The sequence below is a fragment of the Protomyctophum parallelum genome (genome assembly GCF_964188405.1).
Source record: "Protomyctophum parallelum genome assembly, chromosome: 8".
NCBI classification, from domain to species: domain Eukaryota; kingdom Metazoa; phylum Chordata; class Actinopteri; order Myctophiformes; family Myctophidae; genus Protomyctophum; species Protomyctophum parallelum.
The window spans coordinates 27,324,152-27,349,202 of NC_139703.1; the positions used below are offsets into that span (position 1 = coordinate 27,324,152).

The 25,051-nt window shown below is 42.2% G+C and overlaps 1 protein-coding gene across 6 annotated transcripts in view; it reads right to left on the reverse strand.

Annotated features, from left to right (window-relative positions):
• cadpsa (Ca2+-dependent activator protein for secretion a) overlaps window positions 1-25,051 on the reverse strand; it is a gene marked incomplete at its 5' end in the record, with an annotated part of 137,839 nt that overhangs the window by 99,490 nt on the left and 13,298 nt on the right. For all 6 annotated transcript variants that reach the window (XM_083771339.1, XM_083771338.1, XM_083771337.1 and 3 more), the window contains 2 exons: window positions 3,350-3,682; window positions 12,027-12,140. In XM_083771339.1, the coding sequence (XP_083627465.1) occupies window positions 3,350-3,682; window positions 12,027-12,140 (447 nt within the window). The remainder of the gene's footprint in view (window positions 1-3,349; window positions 3,683-12,026; window positions 12,141-25,051) is intronic.

The window sequence follows — 25,051 nt, forward strand, 5'->3', positions numbered from 1 at the left end:
TCACACTTTTCTCTGGCTTTCACTTCCAGCAGCCATCCAACGTAATACCATACCATGCCCTATTATTTATTACATGTGCACGCCTGTGTTGGCTGGAAACCTTGTGGGTCAAAAAAACGCAACTTTTTAGGAAATGGAGAAAGCCATGTATGTATGTATGGATGGATCCAGCGTATAGTTACCGTTTAGTCACAAGCTCTTTTGTTAATACTTTTCATTGGTTAAATATTCGTAAAAACCCAATAGCAAATACAGCAAATCTACAAGCTCATGCATAACACGTTGCATCGCTACACGTTGTGTGACATTGCGTAATAGGCGAAGTAATTAATAAGGCTTTAATTTACGGGAAGAAACATCAAAAGGTTGAAATATGGAGATACAAGGTTTCTTTCCCGACAGCAGTGACAGTTTTGCACACCACATTTTACAGGAACCCTACAGTACATTCGCAGTTATCCCCCGTGTTCTGAAATGTGTTTCATTGTTCCTCGCCCACAGCTATAGCGGCACCAACCATCTCTTTTTTCTCTCCTCCAATTTCTATGGTACTGTAGCAGCGGCAAAAAGAATGTCTTGTGTCAAATGCTCCCTTTCTGCTTTACAGAAATCTACTCGCGTAAAACACATTTTACAATAGAAGAAATGTGGAATGCAGAGGTGTGAAGACAGCCACTTGTCCTTCAACACAACACTGGTCGATCTGTACTGCATAAGCCACATGGTTCTCAAAGTGGGGTCCGGCGATTTGGACCCCCAGGGGAAGGGGCGGAGTGGTGCCCAGTGCTACAACACACTCAGAAGCGAGTATACTGCCGACACGTTTCACTATTTTATCGGTTCCTCAGCAGCCACTGTTACAAAATGTCCTTGGTCTTTCCACGATAGTTTCCTTTTTCCCTGCCGTTTGGTGCCCACATGCTGCAGCAATATAATCTTTTCTGAAGGCGGTCCTTGAACTTGACATGAACTTGTTTGAGAACCACTGAGCTAAATAATGTGGACTTTTGTGGTCAAAGCACCACATAACATTGAGTTGTGTCACTGGAATATTTCAACATTGAGATAAATCAGTGAACTAACTCATGGTTCATCTACACTCAGCACTGGTTCCCAAACACTGGGTCGAGGGCCCATTTGTGGGTCACGTACATATTCTGTATTGTATTTTGTATTATCACTGTGTAAATGTTGTTGTTTTTTTAAGGCCCCCTAAAAAGTTTACAATAATATATTATTTTAATATATATTTTTGGGTGTATAGAATTTGCATCTGTATTGGGAAATGAGTGTCCACAAAGTATAGCTATTTGTATAGGCTAGTTGAATATATTGCAATAATGTGTGGTTGTCAAAACACCTGGACCACTGTGCGTCTGCATTCCATTTGGGCATACTAAGTTAATTTACTGTACAATTCTGAGGTATTTGTACTTTACTTGAGTATTTCCAATGTTCAATACTTGTTCAGATCCAAATATTGTACTTTTATTCCACTGCGTTTATTTGAAAACTTTAGTTACTACTTACTTTGTAGATTTTGATTATTATTACAAAAACATACATTAACCACTTGAGCCCATTTGGCCATTTGAAAATAGTCAAACTACAAGCTCACAATGCGTTGCAGATCTGCTTTTTTCAAAAGATTTTTATACTAAAAAACCCTAACTAACCCTAACCCTTGAAATGGCACATTCTGTTTAACTTAACATTAAGTAAAATTTGATGCCAATACTTTTGCAGTTTTACTAAAGTACATTTTGAATCCTGGACTTGTAAGAGAGTATTCCCATATTGCAGTATTGATACTTTTACTTATAAACAATGTACTTTTCCCACCACTTTTTGAGTACTTCTTCCACCAGCGCCACTGCCAAGTGGCCTTGTGGTTTGAGTGTCCGCCACTCCGCCCTGAGACTGGGAGGTCGGGGTTCAATCAGCGGCCGGGTCATACCAAAGACTGTCAAAATGGGACCCAATGCCTCCTTGCTTGGCACTCAGCATCAGGGGTTGGACTGGGGGAAAGTCTTTGCGACATAGGCTACTAGCGTCATGTCCAGGGGGTGTACTTGTACATCAAGCTGCCTAACGCGACAGAAACAGGAGATTGGCTCCTGCCCTATGGGCCTCATGGCTCAGCACGATGCCGCTTCCCTCATTTGGGAAGCCATTATAGTCTCGCCCGCCCTACCAACAACCATTAAGACATGCAAATCCCTTGACTCCTTCAAAACCGCTCTCAAAGGGCACCTACGGACGGCTGCAATACAAAACGTAAAATCTGAATCCGCCCCACTCCCTTTCCCCCTTACTTTTCCCTTTGTACCTCTTTACATGATTTTCCTGTATGTATTCCTGTGTATATTTGTACGTTCTGATGAACTGAAAATGGTGGACCCTGTTGTAAACAAGTGTAATTATTTATCAGTGTGTCGTCCACAGTAACAGTCTTTGTATTGAGTTGTGCTTTCATGTGAAATGTACCCATTCGGCAAAATAAATTCTTCAATCAATCAATCAATCGTTGGGTAGGACCATGCTGAGTATGTGTCTCTGCGTGTGCATGCATGTTGCAAACCCCTGCCAATCCTCAATTATCTCTTATCAGGCCAGTAAGCGCCTCGGAAAACCACTGCACTTAAACAAGCTGTTCCACTTACTTCCATGCTGTGTGCCGTCGAAATATTAGATATAAAATAGAGTTATGGATAAAGAGCTATATAATTGGGTGGGAGAACATGCTTATTTCCCACAATTGCATTAAAACATTTTCCTTCCTGTTTTCCTGAAAAGAAAGCAGGATATGCATAATTGCTCACATGGCGTACGTCCGTACATTGCACATGCATAATATATGCAGGGGAATTAAGCTGCGTTCATTCAACCCATTTTCTACAAAACCGAAGTAATGAATCTGCTCGTATTTAAGTGTACATTTAAACATCTTCCCTTTGTTCATATAGAGTGTATGGATACTGAATATGGACAAGTTACAATGCAATGATAAAACTGACGTGAGTTGTGGGTCAGCCTTTATGACATCAACATCTTAAACTACAAAAGGAAACTGACTTCCTTGGGATGAAAAATAGTAACTTTGAGTGACACGTTTGTGCTCATATGCATCAATGAGGTGTGTTCTTGTGAGCTAAGGATTCATGCAGGTTTTTCCAGTGACAGTATTTTTGACAAGATAAACAAGACACAAGAGAAAATAAAACAATATTTTATATATTTAGAATGTTTCGCAAGAAGTTAGGAAATTGGACCACTTTTGGATTTCATCAACCAACACTAGACTTATACTGTATATAATATGAGAGGTATACTGCGAGAGCAAACTGACCTGGCAGGCGTTGTAGAGAAGCTGATGTTCAAACTTCTTGATGCCCAGGATGCCCTGGAACATCTCGTACAGCTGGTCCTTGCTGAGGATGAGCTCGGAGGCCGCGCTGGCCGTCAGCCTCTGCTGGTGCTTCCTCGGGTCCTCCTCTCCGCGGTAGATGGTGTCGAACTTGGCCATCCAGGAGCTGAGCACCGTCTCTTTGCTGAGGCCGTCGATCTCGGGCAGACTGCGCACGCGCTTCTCTATGTGCTTCTTGAAGACCTCCCGCGAGTCGCTGGCCGAGCAGCCGCCGCTCTGCACCATCCGAGACACGCGGTCGCTTTTCAGGAACACCTGAGGGCACAGAGGGGTTGATTATGAATTCATTTATATTACGTTTTTGTCACAGGGCAGCCCGTGCCCTATTAGACAGTACTGAGGAACTATGCATGCACACACACACAAACACACGCTGTCATGTGTAGGTGAGCTAAGGACCCAAACGCAGGACAGCCACATGTAGTGCTGTTTTAATTCAGAAGACAGGTGAACATGAACAACTTAAAACAGACTGAAACAGGTGACAGGATACAATGACTCAACCAGGACTGACTGGGGAACAAGACTGATATATACATGAGGGTTGATTACAAAATGAGACACAGCTGGAGCAAACAAACATAGAAACATGAAAACTAGACCAGAGAACATTACATAGAAATACAAGATCTAGACTGTACAATAAATGACAAAAGTCTGTGACTGTGACACACACTACACAGTTGCTTCCAATAGCAATCACCATCGGCTGAGAAGTGTGGGTTTATTAGTGTAGTGTTGCATGTTTACTTACAGTGTATTTAGCTTTTAACTTTCTGTACAGCACTTTGTAAACCTTGTGTTGTGAAATGTGCTATATAAATAAAGTGGATTGGATTGGATTGAATGCAGTGGACATCTGATATTTCACACAAGGACTGAAAGGGTTTTTAAAATGTTTGTTTATTGTCACTATAGTGTGAAGGGGTCACTAGACCTGCCTCTCTGCAGTGCTGGCACTCCTGTTGAATGGAAGGTGCCAAACACTGTAGAGCAGGAGGAGTGTTCATATGAGTGTTCATATGTTTGTATTATGCTTTTGTGTTATTACTGTGTATATGAATTGCCACCGGGGAAACAGGGGTGCATACATTGGTTAGACATAACTGTCCGACAGGCATTAGTCCGACAACACAGTCACTCCCGACAATGTGAGGCCAGTTAAAACTAACCCGTGGCAGGTTAAAACTAGCCCATGGCTCCGGACATGCGTGTCAGGTTAAAACTAACTATCCCTTTGTTTGCTATGCTTGCTGTGTTTTTGTTGTTTTGTTGTTTTGAATGTTATGTTATCTACAGCAGGGGTCTGCAACCTTTTTGAAACAAAGTGCCATGTTTTTAGTTTCTGGATAGTCAGCGTGTCACTTTAATGTCACCACACCACAATTCCAACATGTTTTGATTGTCCACGAATATAACCTTTTCCCTTGTTAAATATTCTTTCACATTGTTATAATGATCATTAGACTCAGAGCATAGCCCTCCTATATCTCCCTCCCCCAGTCAGAGTTCAGAGTTTTAATGAATGTAGAATGATGTGCAGGATGTAATTTACATACAAATATGAGTGAATTCATTTATTTGACTACATTTTTTTAATTGTTTATTTACCGGTAATTGGTTTTCTTGATGCCAGTGTGCCAGTGATCACCCTCCTTTGTGCCAAGGTTGGCACCAGTGCCAAAGGTTGAAGCTGCATGCATGCTACAGGTGAGGCTAGTAAGACCACATCAGGAGAGAGCTGCCAGAGCCTAATGGAAGGCATAGCCTGTTAGCAGTATCTCAAGTTCCTGTTTTGTTGTTTTTCTTTAGTGTCAAGTGCAAATTTATGTTTCTTGTTTTTGGGACATTGTTTTGACCAGTCTTATAATTTATTTTGAAGTCGAAGTTTGTTCCTTTGAGAGGTAAATAAAATGACCCAAAACTGTACTGGTGGACCGTCTACTTTTTGGAGACAGCTTTTCCACAATTTTCATCTGTACTCCCTCTACTCTCCTCCCTTCATTCCTCCATTCCAATACATGGTTTATTATCATATTAAGGTAGAAACAGCATGAAAATGTTTTGCATTTTCATCAATTTCAATGCTGTTTCTACCTTAATATCTGATACCCAGTCTGATTGTTTGTTTGAAGGTGTGGTCTTTAGTATATTTTCAGACCCTTAAGATTTGACTAGCCCCTAGACATGTTTTCTTATCTATTTAAAAAGGTACTTTTTGGTCATTATTCCTAAAATATTTTCTTGTTTGTTGTGTCATATCATGTACAGTATATGAGCTTGAAAACCTACTATTCATACTATCCTTCACTATAAATCCTCCTGCTATCCTATACTGCTATAATATACTGACAATATACGTACATACTATACTATCCTCTACTGTCCTCATCTGTTTTGCTCCTCAGTGGGTTGACCAATCGATCAGAACATGCACGTGGGCATTGATTATTGGCATTATGCAGAGTGAGGAAGACGGTTATTTTCCCATTTCCCAAATTTAAGCAGTTTATTAGATATAAAAACTAATTCAATATAAAGTACATGATTGTATAGGCACACAGACCTAACTGCGACTACTGTGACTCATGCCACCGCGTCGCAGTCCCACCCCCTTTCAGAACGACGAGTGGCCCAGGAAATGAATCCCAATGCATTTTGCCCATAGGCTTTTCTTAAAGTATTTATTTAAAGATGGTTATGCCGCGGACAAAGCCAACTCGGATCGTGACAAATCATGGCAATGAACACAATATTTTGGGCCGATCAAAAGAAAAGAAGAAAATAAAGGCAGGAGACAACACTATTTGTTTTGTTTTTCTTCTTATAAATTATTTGATCGGCTCAAAACATAGTGTTCATTGTCATGATTTGTCACGATCCGAGTTGGCTTTGTCCGCGGCGTAACCGTATTTCAATAAATACTTTAAGAAAAGCCTATGGGCAAAATGCATTGGGATTGGGATTCCTGGGCCACTCGTCGTTCTGAAAGGGGGTGGGACTGCGACGCTCTATTCCTTCTTCAAGCCATATAGCAGCATGCAGAAATACTGCTAGAAATACCTGTGGGGGGTGAACCTGAAATCGGGGTCTTGTTGCCATAAGGCTTTAAGGCCTGCTGACGTGGTGTGAACTGGTCATTTGGCTCACATCAGGACAGAGCCTGCTGCTGCCGCTGCTGCGAGGGACCGCTGCCTCTGTAGCTGTAGGCTACAAGTCTATCTTTACACCAGGATGTGTAATACATACAGTAGCCCACTATTTAGCTTCATTTCCATGGCTCCGATGTGTTCCATCTGTCATTAATATGATCCCACGAAACAACACAAAACAATCTTCAGCGCCAAGAGAGCCTAGAGGCAAACATGCTGCACTTGCACACCAGTGATTCTCAACCCTTTTCATTTCAAGGACCCCCAGTTTGATAGGCATCAGGCCACGGACCACCGCCATTTGATCCGATTTATATCTCTATCTCTGGGACCCCAATCTACACTGTAAAATCTTCATTGTCAATTGAACTACGTGTTCAAATGGAAACAAATAAGGGTCTAATTCGGTTACATTTCTATACTCGCTCTGAGTTACAGGCCCATAAGGGTCCATTTGGTCGCTAACTATCTATTAAATGTTTTTATTGTGGCTTTCGCCTTTTTATTTTATATTTTTTATAGACAGACAGTAGGCTGACAGGAAATGGGGAGAGATGGGGAGTGACATGCAGTAAAGGACTACCGGCACTGCCAGACTCGGACTACCGGCCAAGGTGCCTGGACCACTGAGCCACGGCCCAGGCTAACTATCTATTAAACTACTATTTAAGCGGGAACTTCATGGACCCTACCACCAAGGACTGCTGAGGGTCGCCATATTCCTGACTGTGATTGTATGAACTACTCTGTGACTCAAGCCTGTAGCTTCTTCAGCGTAGTGTGTAGCAAAACTTTCTCGGCAAAGCATAAAATTGCCTTCAAATCAGTTCAGCGCAGAAGACATGTTATTGTTGGGTTGAAAGCACTGTTCTAATGACGTGTTGAATAATTCACAGCAAGGTGACAACAGAGGCAGAACAAGCAGCAAGAGAGAGGAAATATGAGAGAACTATACAACATCACCAAGAAGCTGGCGGGAAAGTACAGCAAACCAGAAGGACAAAGAGGGAAGACAGATGCATGGAGTAATTTAAGAACCTCTAAACTGGCCAGCACCACAGAACCCACCAGACATCAGGCTGACACGGACCTACCCATAGCCTTGCAACGGCAGTGCAACGCACAAACCATGGAAGCAGCTGAGAAATGGAAAGGCTGCAGGACCAGAAAACATTCCCGCGGAGGCACTGAAGTCAGATCTAGAAACCACGGCGATGATGTTTGTTTCATCCACTCTTCATGAACATATGGGAGGAAGAAGTGCCAGGAGATTGGAATCAAGATTCCAAAGAAAGGCGACCTTATAGCAGCTGTGCAAATTACGCAGCGCACATTACAATGAGATCTGGCAGAGCACTTCTGGAGGTGGTCTGGCTCACGTCATTCTGATCGAATCTCCAAGAAAGTCAGACAGGTACGCGAGGATGAGATTTGATCGTTCAGTATCCAAATAATATGACATATCATATCCAGAATGCAGATAGTATTTTAATGCAAGGAGTAAATGAGATTTGGAGTGCCCCGGGAGACGGAACACAAACGTACAAAAGGCTATTGTGATTTTAGCCCTATTTAAAAAAGAAATCACACCTGTGTGAACTGAGTGGTGCAACTCCCCTCTCTCCCCCCCCTCCTCTCCTCTCTCTCTCTCTCTCTCTCTCTCATTAGCAGGCAACAGTGCAGCACTAATACTATCTCTCTCTCTCTCTCTCTCTCTCTCTCTCTCTCTGTTTCTAGCACAACAGCGCCCCTACTGGTACTCATAGTCATATACTGGTGCTCATGGCCACATAGGTGAACACATAGGTGAACACATATAGGTGAACACGGACATTGCTGTTCCTTGGAGTGGTTGCACCACTCAAAAATAGTGAAAATAGCTAATCTACAAAATGTTGAGCTATGAATTATTATTATCGTTATCATTAGTAATTTATTTTATAACTTTTTAAAGCCTAAACTGTAGGCTTTACAATCTGTGCAGAAAGTCTGCACACTTTCTGTACTGTATGTCAATTCAAAGAATTAACCTATTCCTCAGTCTACAATTTGTGGATATATGAGGTGTACAACAGAGAACACAGCTGTAATAGTCCCTCATGTTCAAATTAGTTTGAACTTGGCCATGCAAGCAGCACATGATTAAGAGTAAAGACTGCTCTGAGGGGTGTGTGTTCCGCATCATTTATCAAACCAAAGGCAAGTGTTCTCCGCTGAGACCAGCACACTGTTTTTGTCCCTTCATTTCAGATTAAACAACAGGATAATCGTCTTGGAGACTTCAACAACACACACTATCTGTGCATCTGTGTGTATCACGATTCTCAAGACCCACCTGCCCGACCGACCGGCTTCTAACACAAATTCCCATTCATGGAGCTCTGGTTTCATAGACTGGCCTATTATATTATACATATTTGGGTATGCCTGACACAGAACTCCGTATGGGCATAAAAGGGACACCTGATGAAGGCCGTTCACGGCCGAAATGTTGTGTCCTGACTGAGAATGGTGTTTTGAAACAATAAACACTGTTGGAGCAAAGACTGTGTGCGGACCACTCCTTCTCTGTATGCATCTACCTTTTGTCCAGCCCCAGCAAAGAACTGGATGTGCGCAAGCCACCTGCTTTTTAAACTCATAAAAGGGACACAGACAGACATAAATCTTCATATATGGGCATGAAAGGCAAAAAGACAGACTTGTTCCTGATTTTCATTGTTCCCAAGCAGGCCGGTGACACCACTCTAGTTTAATATAACTTAACTTTCTCTCTACAGGCACTGTCTCACCAGCATCTGGATACATCTGGATTTATGCCCCATTTCCGGCGCAATGTACAGTATATGAGAGAGCTTCTGATTCTAGGGGAAGAGGAAATAATCACTAGCATCCCTGATAGCTAGCATCTGAGCATGTCATAATGGGCGAACGCCACGCTATGAGCTTGTAGATTATTTTGGGCCAATTATAGACCCCTGGGGAACACCATGCAGTCAACTAAGTATAATGTAAGTGGCTAAGGAGACCATGGTCTACAGGTGATTACAATGTATTACTGGAAACAACTGTGATTTTATTCAGGCGTTCTCTTCCAAACCTGCCCTTTCTTGGGTCTCATTCAATGAACTTCTAAAATGGTAAATGTTATTGATTCCATTGCACCCACCCACTAAGATGAAGGTGGTGTCTGGTAAGAAAATATCTTCATAGAGATTCAAATTATTTGGCAGACGTTCTACAATTGTCAACTTGTCTCTTCTCTAACGTTTATTCCCACAGACTCTGACAACTGTTATCCTCAAGGGATACATTGGTTAGATATACTAACAATCCGACAGGCATTAGTCTGACAACATCATCGCTCTCGACATGCGTGGCCGGTTACAACTAACCTGTGGCAGGTTAAAATCCACCCGTGGCGGGTTAAAACTCACCCTTTGCTCCCGACATGCATGGCCGGTTACAACTAACCCGTGGCAGGTTAAAACTAACCCGTGGCTCCCGACATGTGTAGCAGGTTAAAACTAACCTGTGGCAGGTTAAAACTAACCCATGGCTTCCTGTTAGGTTAGGTTTAAGCACAAATCACTTGTCTGTCTGTCTGTCTGTCTGTCTGTCTGTCTGTCTGTCTGTCTGTCTGTCTGTCTGTCCAAAGTCCAAACCAAACTCTCCCAAGTAATAGTCTACCAAATTAACAAATGTATTCCATGAAGTCAGTTTAATGTCAAATTAAACAGACTAAATAAGTGTTGTAGGTGTTTCCACTTGGAATCATGCTTCAGTAAGAAACCACTGCAGGCGTATAATTATAAATCACAGTAATGAGTTCAGTCTATATTTAAAAAGTCCCTGCTTCAGTTATGTTGTGAGGAATGTATTTAATTGGGAGAAACAGATAGATAAAGTAATATACTGTATATGTGCTTGTCGGGTAAGTTATAGAACTATTAATGAATGTCCTATAAATTATAAACGTTATAGGAAACGTTGGGTATAATAGCCTTATAACTTATTCCTTTATAACCTTTATTAACTAGTAAGATACAGTGAGACAGGGTCTCTTTTTAAACCATGAACTAACTGGCCAAGAGGCATAAAACGTCAGGCCATGTATGAGAAATGACATCAGTGCTATAATGTAATGGGCCTTCTGATTAATAAAACATATGAATCTTCTAGATAGTCCTAAAAGTCTTAAAGGAAATATTCGCCTCTTTTAAATCTCATCTCATACTGTAGGCCAATTCGATCCTCACAAATGCTCACCATAAGAAAATTAATTGATGATAATGATTATTTATAATAAAGGATTTAAGAAATAATGAAAGGTTGGAGACTAAAGCCTTTCTCTTCCTGGCACATTAACATGATAAACTAGTAGCCATGGTTGTTGCCTCAATAACACATTTATTTTGTTTAATTAATATAGTAGGCCTATACAATTAGTCAAATCAGTCATTGCCTGTTTTATGTTGTAGCCTACTGTTTTGCCTGGACCACAATGGAAATAATGTCACTGACGTGATCGTGTTTTTATTATATCCTTGACATTTCCCTGAGAAGCATGTAACATGTGTTTTCATTTTAACCATGATGGCGTCTAACGGCGGGGCTCCACCGGGCGCGTTGCGTCTCCGTCGCGTGCGGAAGAAAAAGAACCGGGGCAATTTGAATGCAGCCACGCAACGCCCCAGGGACTCGCAGTACAGACAAATGGTACTAGTGAGGACCGATATACTCTAGTCCACAGTGGGTCGGAACCCATTTTTATGGGCCCTTTCTTTTTTTGTTTCCTACATTTTGTTTTTAATGATTATTATTTTGGGGGAAAAAAACATTCCCTAAAAAGGATTTTCATGAATTAAAAACAATTGCATGAAGAAATCAAAGAAAAATCTAAGACATTCCATAAATTAGAAAACAAATGTTTAAGAACTAGTGAAAATAGACCATCTACAAGCTCACAACGTGGCGCGAACGACGCATTGTGAGCTTGTAGGTCTGCTATTTTCACTGGTCCCGGGCATGATCTCTTTTGGGTCACAGGCTAAAAGCTTTGGGAAAAACTGCTCTAGTCTACTGTATGAAGAAGAAGAATGAAAAGCAAAGCTTTTGCACACCTACAGGCGACAGGTGTGTAGGAGAGGGTACGGTGCCCCAAAAATCTAAAATAAAGATAGCCTGATGAAGGCCGCATAGGCCGAAACGTTGCTATTTCCCTGAAAATAAAAGCTGGTCACTGCATTTGAAGACAGTGAGCGGTTGTTTTCCTTAGTCATTATAGTCAAACATTTTAGAAATAATCATTTCAAATTGTTTAGATCGGAGTCCCAAAAGAAAAAGGGAATGGTTCCATTTTGTACACTCTCATAATAACAGACCCATTTGAGTACCCTGTTTGAGAGACAGTGTAGTGATTGCATTCATGCAGAGATGGGTCTCACCTCGTAGTAGCTCTGAACAGCGTTGATGAAGGCCTCGTCAGCAGCGATTTGGGTCTCTCCGTTCAGGAAGGCCTGGAAGCGCTCTTTCACCGTCTGCAAATTCTGCTTACTGATCTGAAGAACATGGAGACAAACAGCAGAGAGATGAGCAATCAAGGTCTCATTTTGGTGTCAGTTTGCAATTTACAACTTGGGCATCTAGTACACGCTTATATTCATCTAGTACACGCTTATATTCATCTAGTACACGCTTATATTCATCTAGTACACGCTTATATTCAGCAGCACGAGTGTAAGACGGGAGTCAGTGCCTTAATTTAATCCTTGTAAACAAACAGAGTAAGATTGACTGATAGCAAGTAAACATCAAACCTATCTGTGTCAAATAAAAAACCTAACAAACAATCTACATAAATAATATCTAAAGCAGTGGTTCCAAAACTTTATTGAAACAGGGATAATTTGAACATCTCAAAGTGTTGGACCCACCCCATCTGAACAATTAACACAGCCGCGTTGTTATTCCAGATCTCATGGAAAATAGTATACGAACGAAATTGCAATTCTAAACCTAAAACCTAAAAGTCTGTTCATATATACTATATTATTTACTATTCTCTGCCTATCGGATTGCAACTCGGACGGGGCTGAGTCGGCTCTACCGAACTTCGCCACGCTCAGCACGGCGACTCGCTCTGCGGTGCTTTGCGTGGCTCAAGTTGGGTAAAGACGGCGCCCCTCCGTCATGGTCTATGGGGAGGCATTTCAGTGTCATTGTCTATGGGGAGGCATTTCAGTGTCATTGTCTATGGGGAGGCATTTCAGTGTCATTGTCTATGGGGAGGTATTTCAGTGTCATTGTCTATGGGGAGGTATTTCAGTGTCATTGTCTATGGGGAGGTATTTCAGTGTCATTGTCTATGGGGAGGTATTTCAGTGTCATTGTCTATGGGGAGGTATTTCAGTGTCATTGTCTATGGGGAGGTATTTCAGTGTCATTGTCTATGGGGAGGTATTTCAGTGTCATTGTCTATGGGGAGGTATTTCAGTGTCATTGTCTATGGGGAGGTATTTCAGTGTCATTGTCTATGGGGAGGTATTTCAGTGTCATTGTCTATGGGGAGGTATTTCAGTGTCATTGTCTATGGGGAGGTCATTTGAACTGACTTTTGGCTCTATTAGTCGTTTATCTACGGAATTGCAATTTGGTTCATGTATTTGTATACTGTACTATTCTGTGAGATAGGGTTGTGTTATCGGTGGTCAGGTGGGTGGGCCGGATGTATTTTCAGAGCATATTCGATTTTGTCCCGTTCCGGCTTTGATCAATGGAACTATCATAGTATATACTTTTCATTGGTTTTGATTTTGTGATTTTGACTACTTCATTAACAAGCTACTTTAGAAGGCGAAAATTTTGTTGAAAAATCAATGTATGAGACGAGTACTTTGAATTTTTGTACCAATACAATAGGTTTCCCAGTCCACTCCAAAACAAAGTAATACAATAGGTTTTCCAGTCCACTCCAAAACAAAGTAATACAAAAGGTTTTCCAGTCCACTCCAAAACAAAGTAATACAATAGGTTTTCCAGTCCACTTCAAAACAAAGTAATACAATAGGTTTTCCAGTCCACTCCATAACAAACTACCGTAATACAATGTTGCAGAGTAACAGCTAATTGGTCATCTCATTCCAGCAGAAGCTCTACTCTCTCTCACCCCACTGTTTTCCACCAGCATCGATAGCAGACAGATAATTAAGTTAGTCATCACTGACCCCAATCATAGCCCTTCCATAAGTCAGTCCCCTGATGCAATTACCAGCCTCCATTTCATGCTGTGATTTGGTCCGCCCTGCTCTGCAGCCATACTTTCTGTTCACGAAGGAGAGAGCAGAGAAGAACCCTGACTCAGTGCCTCATGTTAAAGCAACTCTGGAGATAATAACACACACAGCAAACTCTTCACATGTACAGTACAGTAAAACAATAACTAACCCCTAGTATCCTCATTCTGGGCACACATTCTGCAAAAATAGACGATCATTCGGCCAAAAAAAGCACATCTACAAGATCACAACGAGTCGCATTCTGGTCTGAGCTTGAAGAATGGATATTATTTTCGGTGAAGACATTTGGTGTAATGTTTCAGATCCCATTCCGATTGTCTGCATGGCTCACTTACAAGGTTTGCGGGCCCTGGGTAGGAAACCAGAGGAGTGCAGTGCACGTCTCTAGTTGGTGAATGTGTGCTTACGGCGCTCAGCAAAGCTGCTTAAGTGGTACTGCAATTGAAAGCAACGTGAGAGTGGCAAACTTCAGTGCTCCGGGGAAAAACGAGCAGAAAACAACTATTTTGTCTGCCTGCTGTCTGGGCATTTTACGGCGGAGGATTAAGCTGATTGACATGCTCGTTTTTTTTGGAGGCATTTAAAGAGGACACGCTGATCCCAGAGAGTTAGCCCAGAGCTGGATATGGTGTTCATCTCCATGGTAACTGTTGCATTTCATTCCCTGATGATGCTATAGTCTGTGCACCAGGATGAGCATGTGTTTTAGATGTCCCCGGGGGAATGTGACAACGGTAATGTTGACAGGAGTACCGGTAGGGGACATGATACAAGACAGTGCAGGGACTGGAGGCAGCGAGGACGGCTTTGCAAGGGAGTGGCTTCACCACTTCACCACGCAGATAATAAATATCGAGATAATAAAGCTTAATTTAGACCGGACATTCTTTTTCCTTTATCATTATCATTATCATTATCATTATTATTATTATTAGTAGTAGTAGTAGTAGTAGTAGTAGTAGCATTATTTTATAAATAACTTTAGCTGATGAAGTCTGAAGTAGGGTTACGTGCAGCAGCTAAGGGACTGGAGAAGATGAGAAGGTCTTTACTGTGTATGTGTGATTGTATAATGTATGTCAGGCACGTATGTACAGTATGTGTATGTTTACTGGTTTGGAATGTTTCTTGTGGGAACACTCAGCTCAGATATCCTCCGATGTATGACATTTCAGCTCCTTTATTTATTTCCCTGCTAAAAGTGTGGTGAGAGCTATTCATTAAAACACTTATTTTGACCATGAATGAATTTAAAAATGTATAAAGGAAACAGTCACTGACTACTGCATTTCCCCAAAGCCTCAAATGGAGATGTGCATGATGGCGAGGAATGGGTTGAGATTCCCTCTCCCCCTCCCTATCTCTCTCTCTCTGTCTTTCGACAACCTGGTCATATCTATCTATTATATTATGTGGGACCACATACAGTTGTTTGCATGTATTCTGCACAGCACCTGTAGCCCAAAATGACCCTTTACTGCACAAGCCCCGCCCTCCCTGCTAGACAACCGTGCTGCCCCTGGTTACTGTTGCTGCCGACACCACAGCAGGATATGCAGATTACCGCTCGTTTAATAAGGGTCAAAGGTCCGCTCAAATCCACACTAGCCAGCTGTTTTCTGTACGTTTATTTGCCTTCAATGTATGTCATTAATCTAGGAAATGTGTTGAAAAACAAAATATTATATTTTGTGATGTATTATGGTGTGTGTGATTGATTGATTTGTTTGTTTATTTCTTTTTTCTTCTTCTTCACAGTATGCAGAATGGGTACATTTCAAATGAAAAGTCAAATGAAAAGCATGCAGAGACAATGATCAAATTAAATTTTACTGCATGTTTTCAATATGAAATCTTCAATATATAATTAATAATGCATATTGCATATCTGAACAGAATTGACGGTTCGAACCTCAGCTCAGAAAACGGAGCATGTATACATAAATAGAACAGCGCAGAAATAAACACAGGAAAATGATCATTATAGGCGCGTAACATTTAACATGTACGCGCCAGCTAGTCTGGAGATATGTCTGTGCCTTCAGGAGACTGTGCGAAGACAAATAGATATTTCTACATTATTCCATTCTCCCTGGACAAAATGTTAGCATAATGATCTACTGATACACAGTAAAATCCTTGCTATTAATTTAACTCTGACCCAAACAGACCCATAAATCCAGCATTAAATTAGGCGCCTGGGGCAGGGAGTGCCTGCCCACCACGGCAGAGGTTGTTATACTAACAGTCCTACAGTCATTAGTCCGACACCGACACCCTACCCAAAACCCTAAACCTCACAGGAAGCCATGGATTAGTTTCAACCTGCAGCGCATGTCAGAGTGCTGCGGATTAAAAACTTGGCCGTGGCTCCCGACATGCGCGGCAGGTTAAAACTAACCCGTGGCTCCCGACATGTGTGGCAGGTTATGACTAACCCGCGGCAGGTTACAACTAACCCGTAGCTTCCTGTGAGGTTAAGTTTAGGGCTGAGTTTTGGGGGTGCATGCTTCGTCAACTGTCTATATGAATACAATTGGCCCGTGTTCAGGGGCGAAGCCAGACGGGAAGGGTGGTATAGTTCCTACGGGCTGGGGCAGCACCTGGTAATAAGGAGTGTTGGGCGGGAGGAGTAGGACAAAGGTTCCTTATCCTCCTGGTGGGCACTCCTCACCGGCAGGTACAGTACAGTACAACAGCAGTGCTCAACACATGGTAAATGGTAGATGGTGCATTTATATAGCGCCTTTCTCCAAGGCGCTTTACATAGATTGTGCATTACATTCACACACATTCATATACACCGATGGCAGCGGAAACCATGCAAGGCACCAACCAGCACATCGGGAGCAATTGAATTAGGGGTTCAGTGTCTTGCTCAAGGACACTTTGACACTAACTCTGGGGGAGCCCGGGTTTGAACTGGCAACCTTGTGGTTACCATCCAGCCACTCTACTCTACCCCTGAGCCACTTCCGCCCCCCATACACATAAATGTGCATGGGGAGGAATCAATTGGCATATTAAGAGCTAGTGACTAAACGACTTCAATGGAACCATTAGAACATGTAAAGTAACCGTTTTGGACAAGGATTCCACCGACAAATTATGTTTGTCTGACTGAGACGAAAGGAAGGATATGAGGAGCTAGGAAAAGACAGGAGAAGGGAGGACATAGAGGGAGCTGGGGATGGAAGGAGAAATCACAGCGCTGAGTGGGGGATGGTTATACTCATGATGCACCAATTAAATACGTCTACTGTAACTGTAACATTACTTACTGTATCTACTCAAATCCTTGAGTTTTAATCTCTGTGTGTGTGTGTGTGTGTGTGTGTGTGTGTGTGTGTGTGTGTGTGTGTGTGTGTGTGTGTGTGTGTGTGTGTGTGTGTGTGTGTGTGTGTGTGTGTGTGTGTGTGTGTGTGTGTGTGTGTGTGTGCGTGTGTGTGTGTGTGTGTGTGTGTGTGTGTGTGTGTGTGTGTGTGTGTGCGTGCATGCGTGCGTGCGTGTGTGCGTGCACCCATTAGAGCCAATCTGGAAGCAAAAACGATAGCTCATTAGATGGTACAGGTTTTTGTCCACAGTTGATTGATTAATAATAATGTATACTGTATATTTTCGTACAAATGAGCTTTTCAAAGAATGACATACATGGCATGTAAAGGTGCTGTAGGAGCCATCTTATTTGATTTGACATATTCGTGACCAAATGGCGCCCCCACTGGTTGCCTTGAGAAATGGCACCATGGTTCCCTTTAATTAAGCGACAGGCCCACAGCTGTAGGTGGAAAGACGCCAGTAGAGATACAGATTTCAACAGCTCGCACGCAACGCAAACAACCCGTTTATTTTGAAACCATTACACTCACAACACAAACTCCTACCGTATAATATCAACCTGTTGCAGTCATCATCAATCACCATCCACAAACAACTACAAGTGAGTAAACAACAAGACGCCCAAGTCCCAAAGTGTGAGCACGTTGTCAAACCGTATATCTCTGGTGATAAAAGAAAGAAAGGCATATTGGCCCTACAGGTGCATTTTGAGAGTCTGAATGAAACAGACCAAAGCCAGGACCCTAAAGACTGTCTGTATATCCATAATGCATTTTAATTTCACTCTTGAACAGAGATACAGGCACACAAACTCATCCGCACATTCACTCACACTATGCTGATTGTTTGTCTTCATATTTTACGTTCAGCTATCTATTATTACATTTGAGAGAATTCCACGCCCACAATGCAAATAAGTGAAGTCATAGACCATGACGTGTGCAGAGTTTACACCCATGTGCTTTCTGGCCATGATACGTCACTGATGCTACCTCAGCCTCTTCAACCCAGCTGGGTGGGTGTGTGACTACTGGCCAATTACATTTCCTATAAACAGCAGTCTGTCGCTGTGTTGAAAGTGAAAGTAAGAGAGCCCTTTTCTGTAGCCCTTTTCTGTATCACACCGAACAAGGGAATGCAACAACACCACAGATGCACTTGGATTATTTCTGTCTCTTTCTCTCTTATTCACGGGCAAACACACACCGCTGTCTTCCTTCGTTCAAAATGTACGGTATGTGTGTGTGTCTCACTCGTACCCACGATATTCACGGAGAAACAACAATAACACGGACCATGTTGCGTGAGATGCTAACACGAGATTGTGGTACAATTACAGTAGTAGTAGTAGTTCTCAAACTTTTTTTTTAATTTCAAGTACCACCATAACTGGTAACAAATGGACCCGTAAGGTTCCATTTGTTACCAGTTATGGTGGTACTTGAAATTCTCAGAGTTACAGACCTGTAAGCGTCCATTTGGAACCCCCTAGGAATCACTAAAGGGAACCGTTAAGGAAGTGGACCATTAAGAGGGAATCGTTGTAGCTGTTTTACGATGAAGTGAATTGGTTTAGACTCAGGTTTATGCTATGGAGAGCCATATAGAGCCCTGATGGACACTGGCCAACTAAATATATATAGGGTTTAACTGATTTTAAGGCCAGACAGAGGGAGGCAGGTCTACCTAGAACTCTATACTCACTTCGAAATCTAATAAACCCGCTGATCAGTGATCACGCACGCACGCACACACACACACACACACACACACACACACACACACACACACACACACACACACACACACACACACACACACACACAGTCCATATCTATCCTATCCCCTTAAACTTTTATATAACGTGCCTATTCCAAATTGCAACCTAAACGTCGATGAAACATTAACAGACTTTGCATTGACGAGCAGCTGCAATCAATATAGTATTAAACACCCAATTTATTCTCTGGTTACACAGTGTTGCGCCCGGAATATATTTAATGCCATGCCATGCATGATGCTGATGATGCGGCAGCCACAAGTTCAATATATAACTCTGTCTCTATTGGTTCAAGCCTGGATTATCTTTCGTCGCACGATGGTGTGCGGATAACATTATGCGATGTACAAGACCACATATGGTACACGTTGTCAGCCTGTACACACACACACAGTCAGTCAGTCAGTCAGTCTGTCTGCCTGCCAGTCTCTGTCTCTCTGTCGTATTAAGTGGTTCCACTCCAGTTGTGCACCTTCTCCTGGGTGGAGTATACGCAATGTAATGCTCCGCTGGAGGCGATGAAACAGGCGGAGCAGCACAGAACGCCTGGAGACAAAAATAAAACTGTGGAGAGGAAAGAAGCAGGGGGTTGAAAGAGAGCAAATCAAACAGATAGTAAAGAAAGCTAGACAAGGTAAGTAGGGCAAAGACAGGCCCGGAAAGAAACAGAAAAAGGATCAGAGGGACAAAGACAGACAGACAGACAGACAGACAGCGTTGGATAATGGTGCCATGGGAGCAGGGAAGGGCTACTCACTATGGCTGCCATCTGGGAGCTAACAATTTGAGATAAGTCTGTGAAGTGTACGTCTGTGTGTGCGCAAACGGACACGCACAGGTGTGCATGCGCATAGTATGTGTGTGCACTGTGCACTGCGTGCATGCGTTTCCTATAATGGCCCAATGTGGCCTGCAGGTGATTTTGCAGCCAACATATCTGACTGGGCAGAGAAAGGGGGGCTGTGACAAAACAGCAGGAGTCGGGGTGATACTTGGGTCCCTGTGACTCACTAGTTGTGACTCACAACTGGTGGTTTTAGCACTGGCTGTGCCACTAGGCACAATTTGGTATTAGTTGTGTGTTGCTGTGATTGTACACGTTTTGCACTCTTGTAATATTTGATATTGAAGTGTTTATACTAAGTTTGGGTGATCACAGGTCAATGCATGTTATTTAGAATTTGATACATCTAAGGATTAAAGGCGTAGTGAAATGTGCCAGCAATCTGCCAGCTATGATCACAAAAGAAAAAACTAAATCAAGTTTCAAGAGACAATTGAAGAGGCATCTTGAAACCCAAAAACTGTAGGGCGCTCGAATGCGCACGGACACGCATACATCCACACACACACACACACACACACACACACACACACACACACATGATCATGATTAGGATAATATTTTCAATTTTTTATCTCTACTTTTGTTTTATACCCCAGGAGAATGGAAGGCAACTGAGGCAGATATAATCATATGCTTTTTGGTTTGTTTCTCTTCCAAGAAAATGGGAAATCAGAAAGTGGATGAGGAAATTGTTGATCAAATATTTATTTTATTTTATTTTATTTATATATCATTGTCCTGTAATGTCATTCATGTCGAATGTCATGTTTTTAACTTTTTATGTTCTGTGTGGACCCCAGGAAGATTAGCTGCTGCTATGCACCAGCTAATGGGGATCTAAACTAGTCTAATCCATGGTCATCATATGGGCATACCTAACAATGGATGCCAAAAAAAGGGAAATTCAAATTTGTTTGTTTTTATATCAAAAGTCCATGAAAATATATTTTTAATTACTTCCTGAAAACGGAAACATGCTGCGTGATGACGTGTAGAGATACACATCAATAAAAGCCAATAAGAATGAAGCTCACCATGCAGTTTGTTTCCCATGCTTCTTCTCCTCCTCCACACAGCTGGTTTTGATTAAAGAACTACTCCGTTTTAATTCTCATTCAAGATGACATCCAGAAAGTGTATTACTTAATTGTTTTAAACTTAGTCATCACGCTAAAATATGTATATAGGTTGTGTATAGGTTAGAAATAATACGCTGACTTCAGTGACTTGTCATGTCTCCCTGTCACTTTGTTTACAAACTCACATGCACTAGGAAGTCACAGACTTTGAGACCCCATAGCCTGGAGGGATGCGACGCTCTGAGTGGTTCAGAAACTTCAGAGCCAGCGTTTGAAGCTAAAATTTAAAAATAAAATGTCCACCATTTCCATTGCCCTGGCCTACACCTTTACATTACAATCCAACAGCAGGGCAGTCTCAGTCAGTGTATTAGTTTGGGAGATGCTAACAATATGGACTTGATAAGCAGGTATTACATCCAGGTGGCAGGTGGATTTAACTAAATCCTAATGAATCAGTCTGCATAATTTGTTTGATTACATTTTTGATGCTCACAAATGTGGTAGGTTTAAAAAGGCCCAGATTAAAATCTGTCCTCATTCTCGTCCTTGTCAGGTAAATCACATCAGTATTTAATTACTTCCTTGTGCAAGCTTGTGAGATAACCTGATGCAATGAAGTCCACACCCACAACACCAGAGGGAGTGCAACAAACCATGTACAACCCAGATTCGGCACAAACAAGGGACTAAATTATTTTCGCTCCTATGCCACCAAAATGTGGAACGCCCTACCAACAGTCATTAAGACATGTGAATCCCTTGACTCCTTCAAAACCGCTCTCAAAGGGCACCTACAGATGGCTGCAATTCGAAACTGGCCTCTGTAAAATCTGAATCCCCCCACCCCCCCCCCTCTCCCCTCACTGTATATGTATCTTTTCCCTTTTTGCTTCCTATATGATGAATTCCTGTTCTGTTCTTTAACTACATAGAAGTGTCTATTTGTATGTCTCTAAATGTTTTGATGAATTGAACAATGTGGACCCTGTTGTAAACAAGTGTAATGCTTAATTGGGTCGTCCACTCACAGTTAACAGTCTTTGTATTGAGTTTGTGCTTGAAATGTACTGTAATTCTACAAACTGTTAATCAATATTTCAATCAATCAATCAAAAACCCACACATACTTACATAATTAACAGCTATAGGCAACGTATCACCAAACTTCAGTCAAGAAGCACATTAATAATCATAACTTGTGAAGCCTTCCAAACACAACCTTGGCCAATGGTGTCTGTCTGCTCATGGATATATGAGATACAGTATAATCTGGTGCTTTCAACATGAAGGGTCCCACTCTGCTAAAGATGCAGATCCACAGTACTACGGTCAAGAGGTGCAGTTAATTCACAGTTCACGCCACTATGTGCGATATAAAAGGTAGAATTTTATATCAATTGCAGACAACAGATATACGGAATAAATAAAGCTTTGGGCACATGACGTTGTGGACTCTTCCTGAGCCACGTGATCACGAAAGTGTCACTTATAAATGCCTAGAATGTGGCACTTTGCCACTCATGACATGTGACCTCCATGCCAGGCATGTTGGCATACATAATGACCTATATACTATATGAACACACACACACACACACACACACACACACACACACACACATAGGCATTTACGTAGACTCTTTCTCCTAGTCTTTCTTGCTATAGTGCAAGACGAGAGGCCCTCTGGTGATTATGCAACGTCAAATGGATGGGTAATCCCAGATTACATACAGCCATTCAACAGAGAATGGAGAAAGTGCTCATCAGGCCATGAGCTTGAATTCTCCCTACCCACCCAACCACCCAACCACCCACACACACACACACACACACACGCACACGCGCACACACACACACACACACACACACACACACACACACACACACACACACACACACACACACACACACAGATATACTGTAAGCGCTTTTCGCAAAATGCAGGACACTGTCAAATACTCACACACATGACTACACACAGACAAGCATGTCTCCTCCCCCACGCCTCGGTGACACATACTGTATAACACTCAGCCATGCTTCTGAGGCAAAAGAAACAGTCAACTACATACAGTAACACAACTATTTGATTTTGTAAAAACAGGAGAACAGGTCTTTACACTTTACATTATCTAGAACTATCAGCGTTATCTAGTGATTCTCAAACTTTTGCATTTCCAAATTGTTCTCTCTGTGATCCACATCTACATTGTATAATCTACATAATTTAGGTCTGTAAGGGTCCACAGTGAGTACACACATGTTTCTGTAACTACCTTGCTAACTGTTGATAGTATTAGTGGCAGCGCAGTGACAGCAGTGCATTGTCCGTGTCTTCTGGTATTTTTCGTGGTCGTAAAAATAAATTAAATGTTCAACAAAAAATGAAATTGTTTTGTTGGTACACGATTGGTGGAAACATTAAAGCAGTTAATTGCAGTAGAAGAAAATTAAATTTCTTCTAAAGGAAAAAATTAGATTAATTTCAAGAGGAAAAAGTATAGCCAACTTAAGCCAAGTCACCTCTCTCTTTAGAGCCCCTCTCTCTCCCTCCCATCACCAAATCCCTCAAACCTGACCTGAATTCAATCCATCCCGTGAGGACGGTTGGAATTCTCCCCCAGCTGGACATGACACAACGGACCTCCGTGGATTTGGTCAACAGCCAATAAGAATCTTTTCACAGAGAATCCCGAAAGTTTCTCTCTCCAAATGATGACGGCCAACAGATGTGAGCTCTGCTTATCTATCTGCTCATATCCCGGCCTCAGGCTGGTCTCCAGACGTACACGAGGAAACACACAAGAAGTGGGAATAAGTGAATACAGAATATTGCATTATGTATATAATTCCCTCGCATCAATCAATCAACAGTACAAGAGCTCTGTCAACATACTGTATAGGTCGCATTCCACAGCAGGGGGCTGTGAGATAATGGATGGTTGTTTCCTTGTCAACGATCTTAAGCATCGCTCTGTATACGTGATGGTCTCTGATCAGACACACGTATTTATTTTCCATACACATAACACATGGTACCCTCCACAGTACAGTATATGGACAATAACTGCAGGCGGCAGCAGTTCAGAGCAACAAACAAACAACCTTTTATCGACTAAAACTATGATGAAAAATGTCCGTTGACTATACTTTTTCACTGACGAAAACTAAATGAAAACTAAGAAATATACGATGACTAAAACTAAGATTACAGTTTTTCACGATTGTTAACACACAAAAATCATGTACCTAATCGCTCGACTCAATTTGCGCTATACATCACACTCCCTTATCTGCATTAGACTCTGACTTTCCTTCTTTACACTCTGATGTCAATTACACATTACCTTGTTGTCCAAACACTATACACACAATGTTCAGTTGTTGCACACACTTCTCCCATAAAATCTCAAAGCATCTACAGTACAACACACAAATAGTCAAATCTCTATACTGTACATTCAGATCTGGTGAGCAATTTGCAATCAGGGACTGCAGCATAAAAATAACTTGAGAGCCTCTGTTTTGTTTGGTGAACAATGGAGAACCTTGAAGAGATCGACAGCCAGAGACAGAGAGGGGTAAGAGTGAGAGGAGGACGAGGAGGATGAACTAAGGAGAAAGAAGAAGGTGAACTATATAACTCATATCTAATGAGATTCGGGCAACTGTAGTTGACCATGTGCTCAATCATGGTTTGACCATGAGCCAGATCAGTCCAACCCAGCCGCTTCACAGTTGCTGGCATCATTAGAACATTTTTTTTCTGTTCTATTCCTTCCACCTTATTCTCCTTTCCTGAATGCTATCGAGGAGTTCTTTTCAGCTTGGAGGTAGAAGGTATATGAACGGAACCCACAGAGCCGGGTCACACTGCTCCGGGCCATGGAGGAGGCTTGTGGCGACGTGAGTGTTGAGGCCTGTCAGGGCTTTATGCACCACTCGAGGCGTTTCTTCCAACGCTGCTTGGACAGGGAGAACATGGCCTGCGATGTGGACGAGGCCCTCTGGCCAGACAGGAACCGGAGGAATAATGGGGGGGCGGGGGGGGGGGGGGGGGGGGGGGTGAGCAGGCTGGTTTACTATGAAAGCGTAGGCCTACACGGAGTCATCATTTTACAAAAGG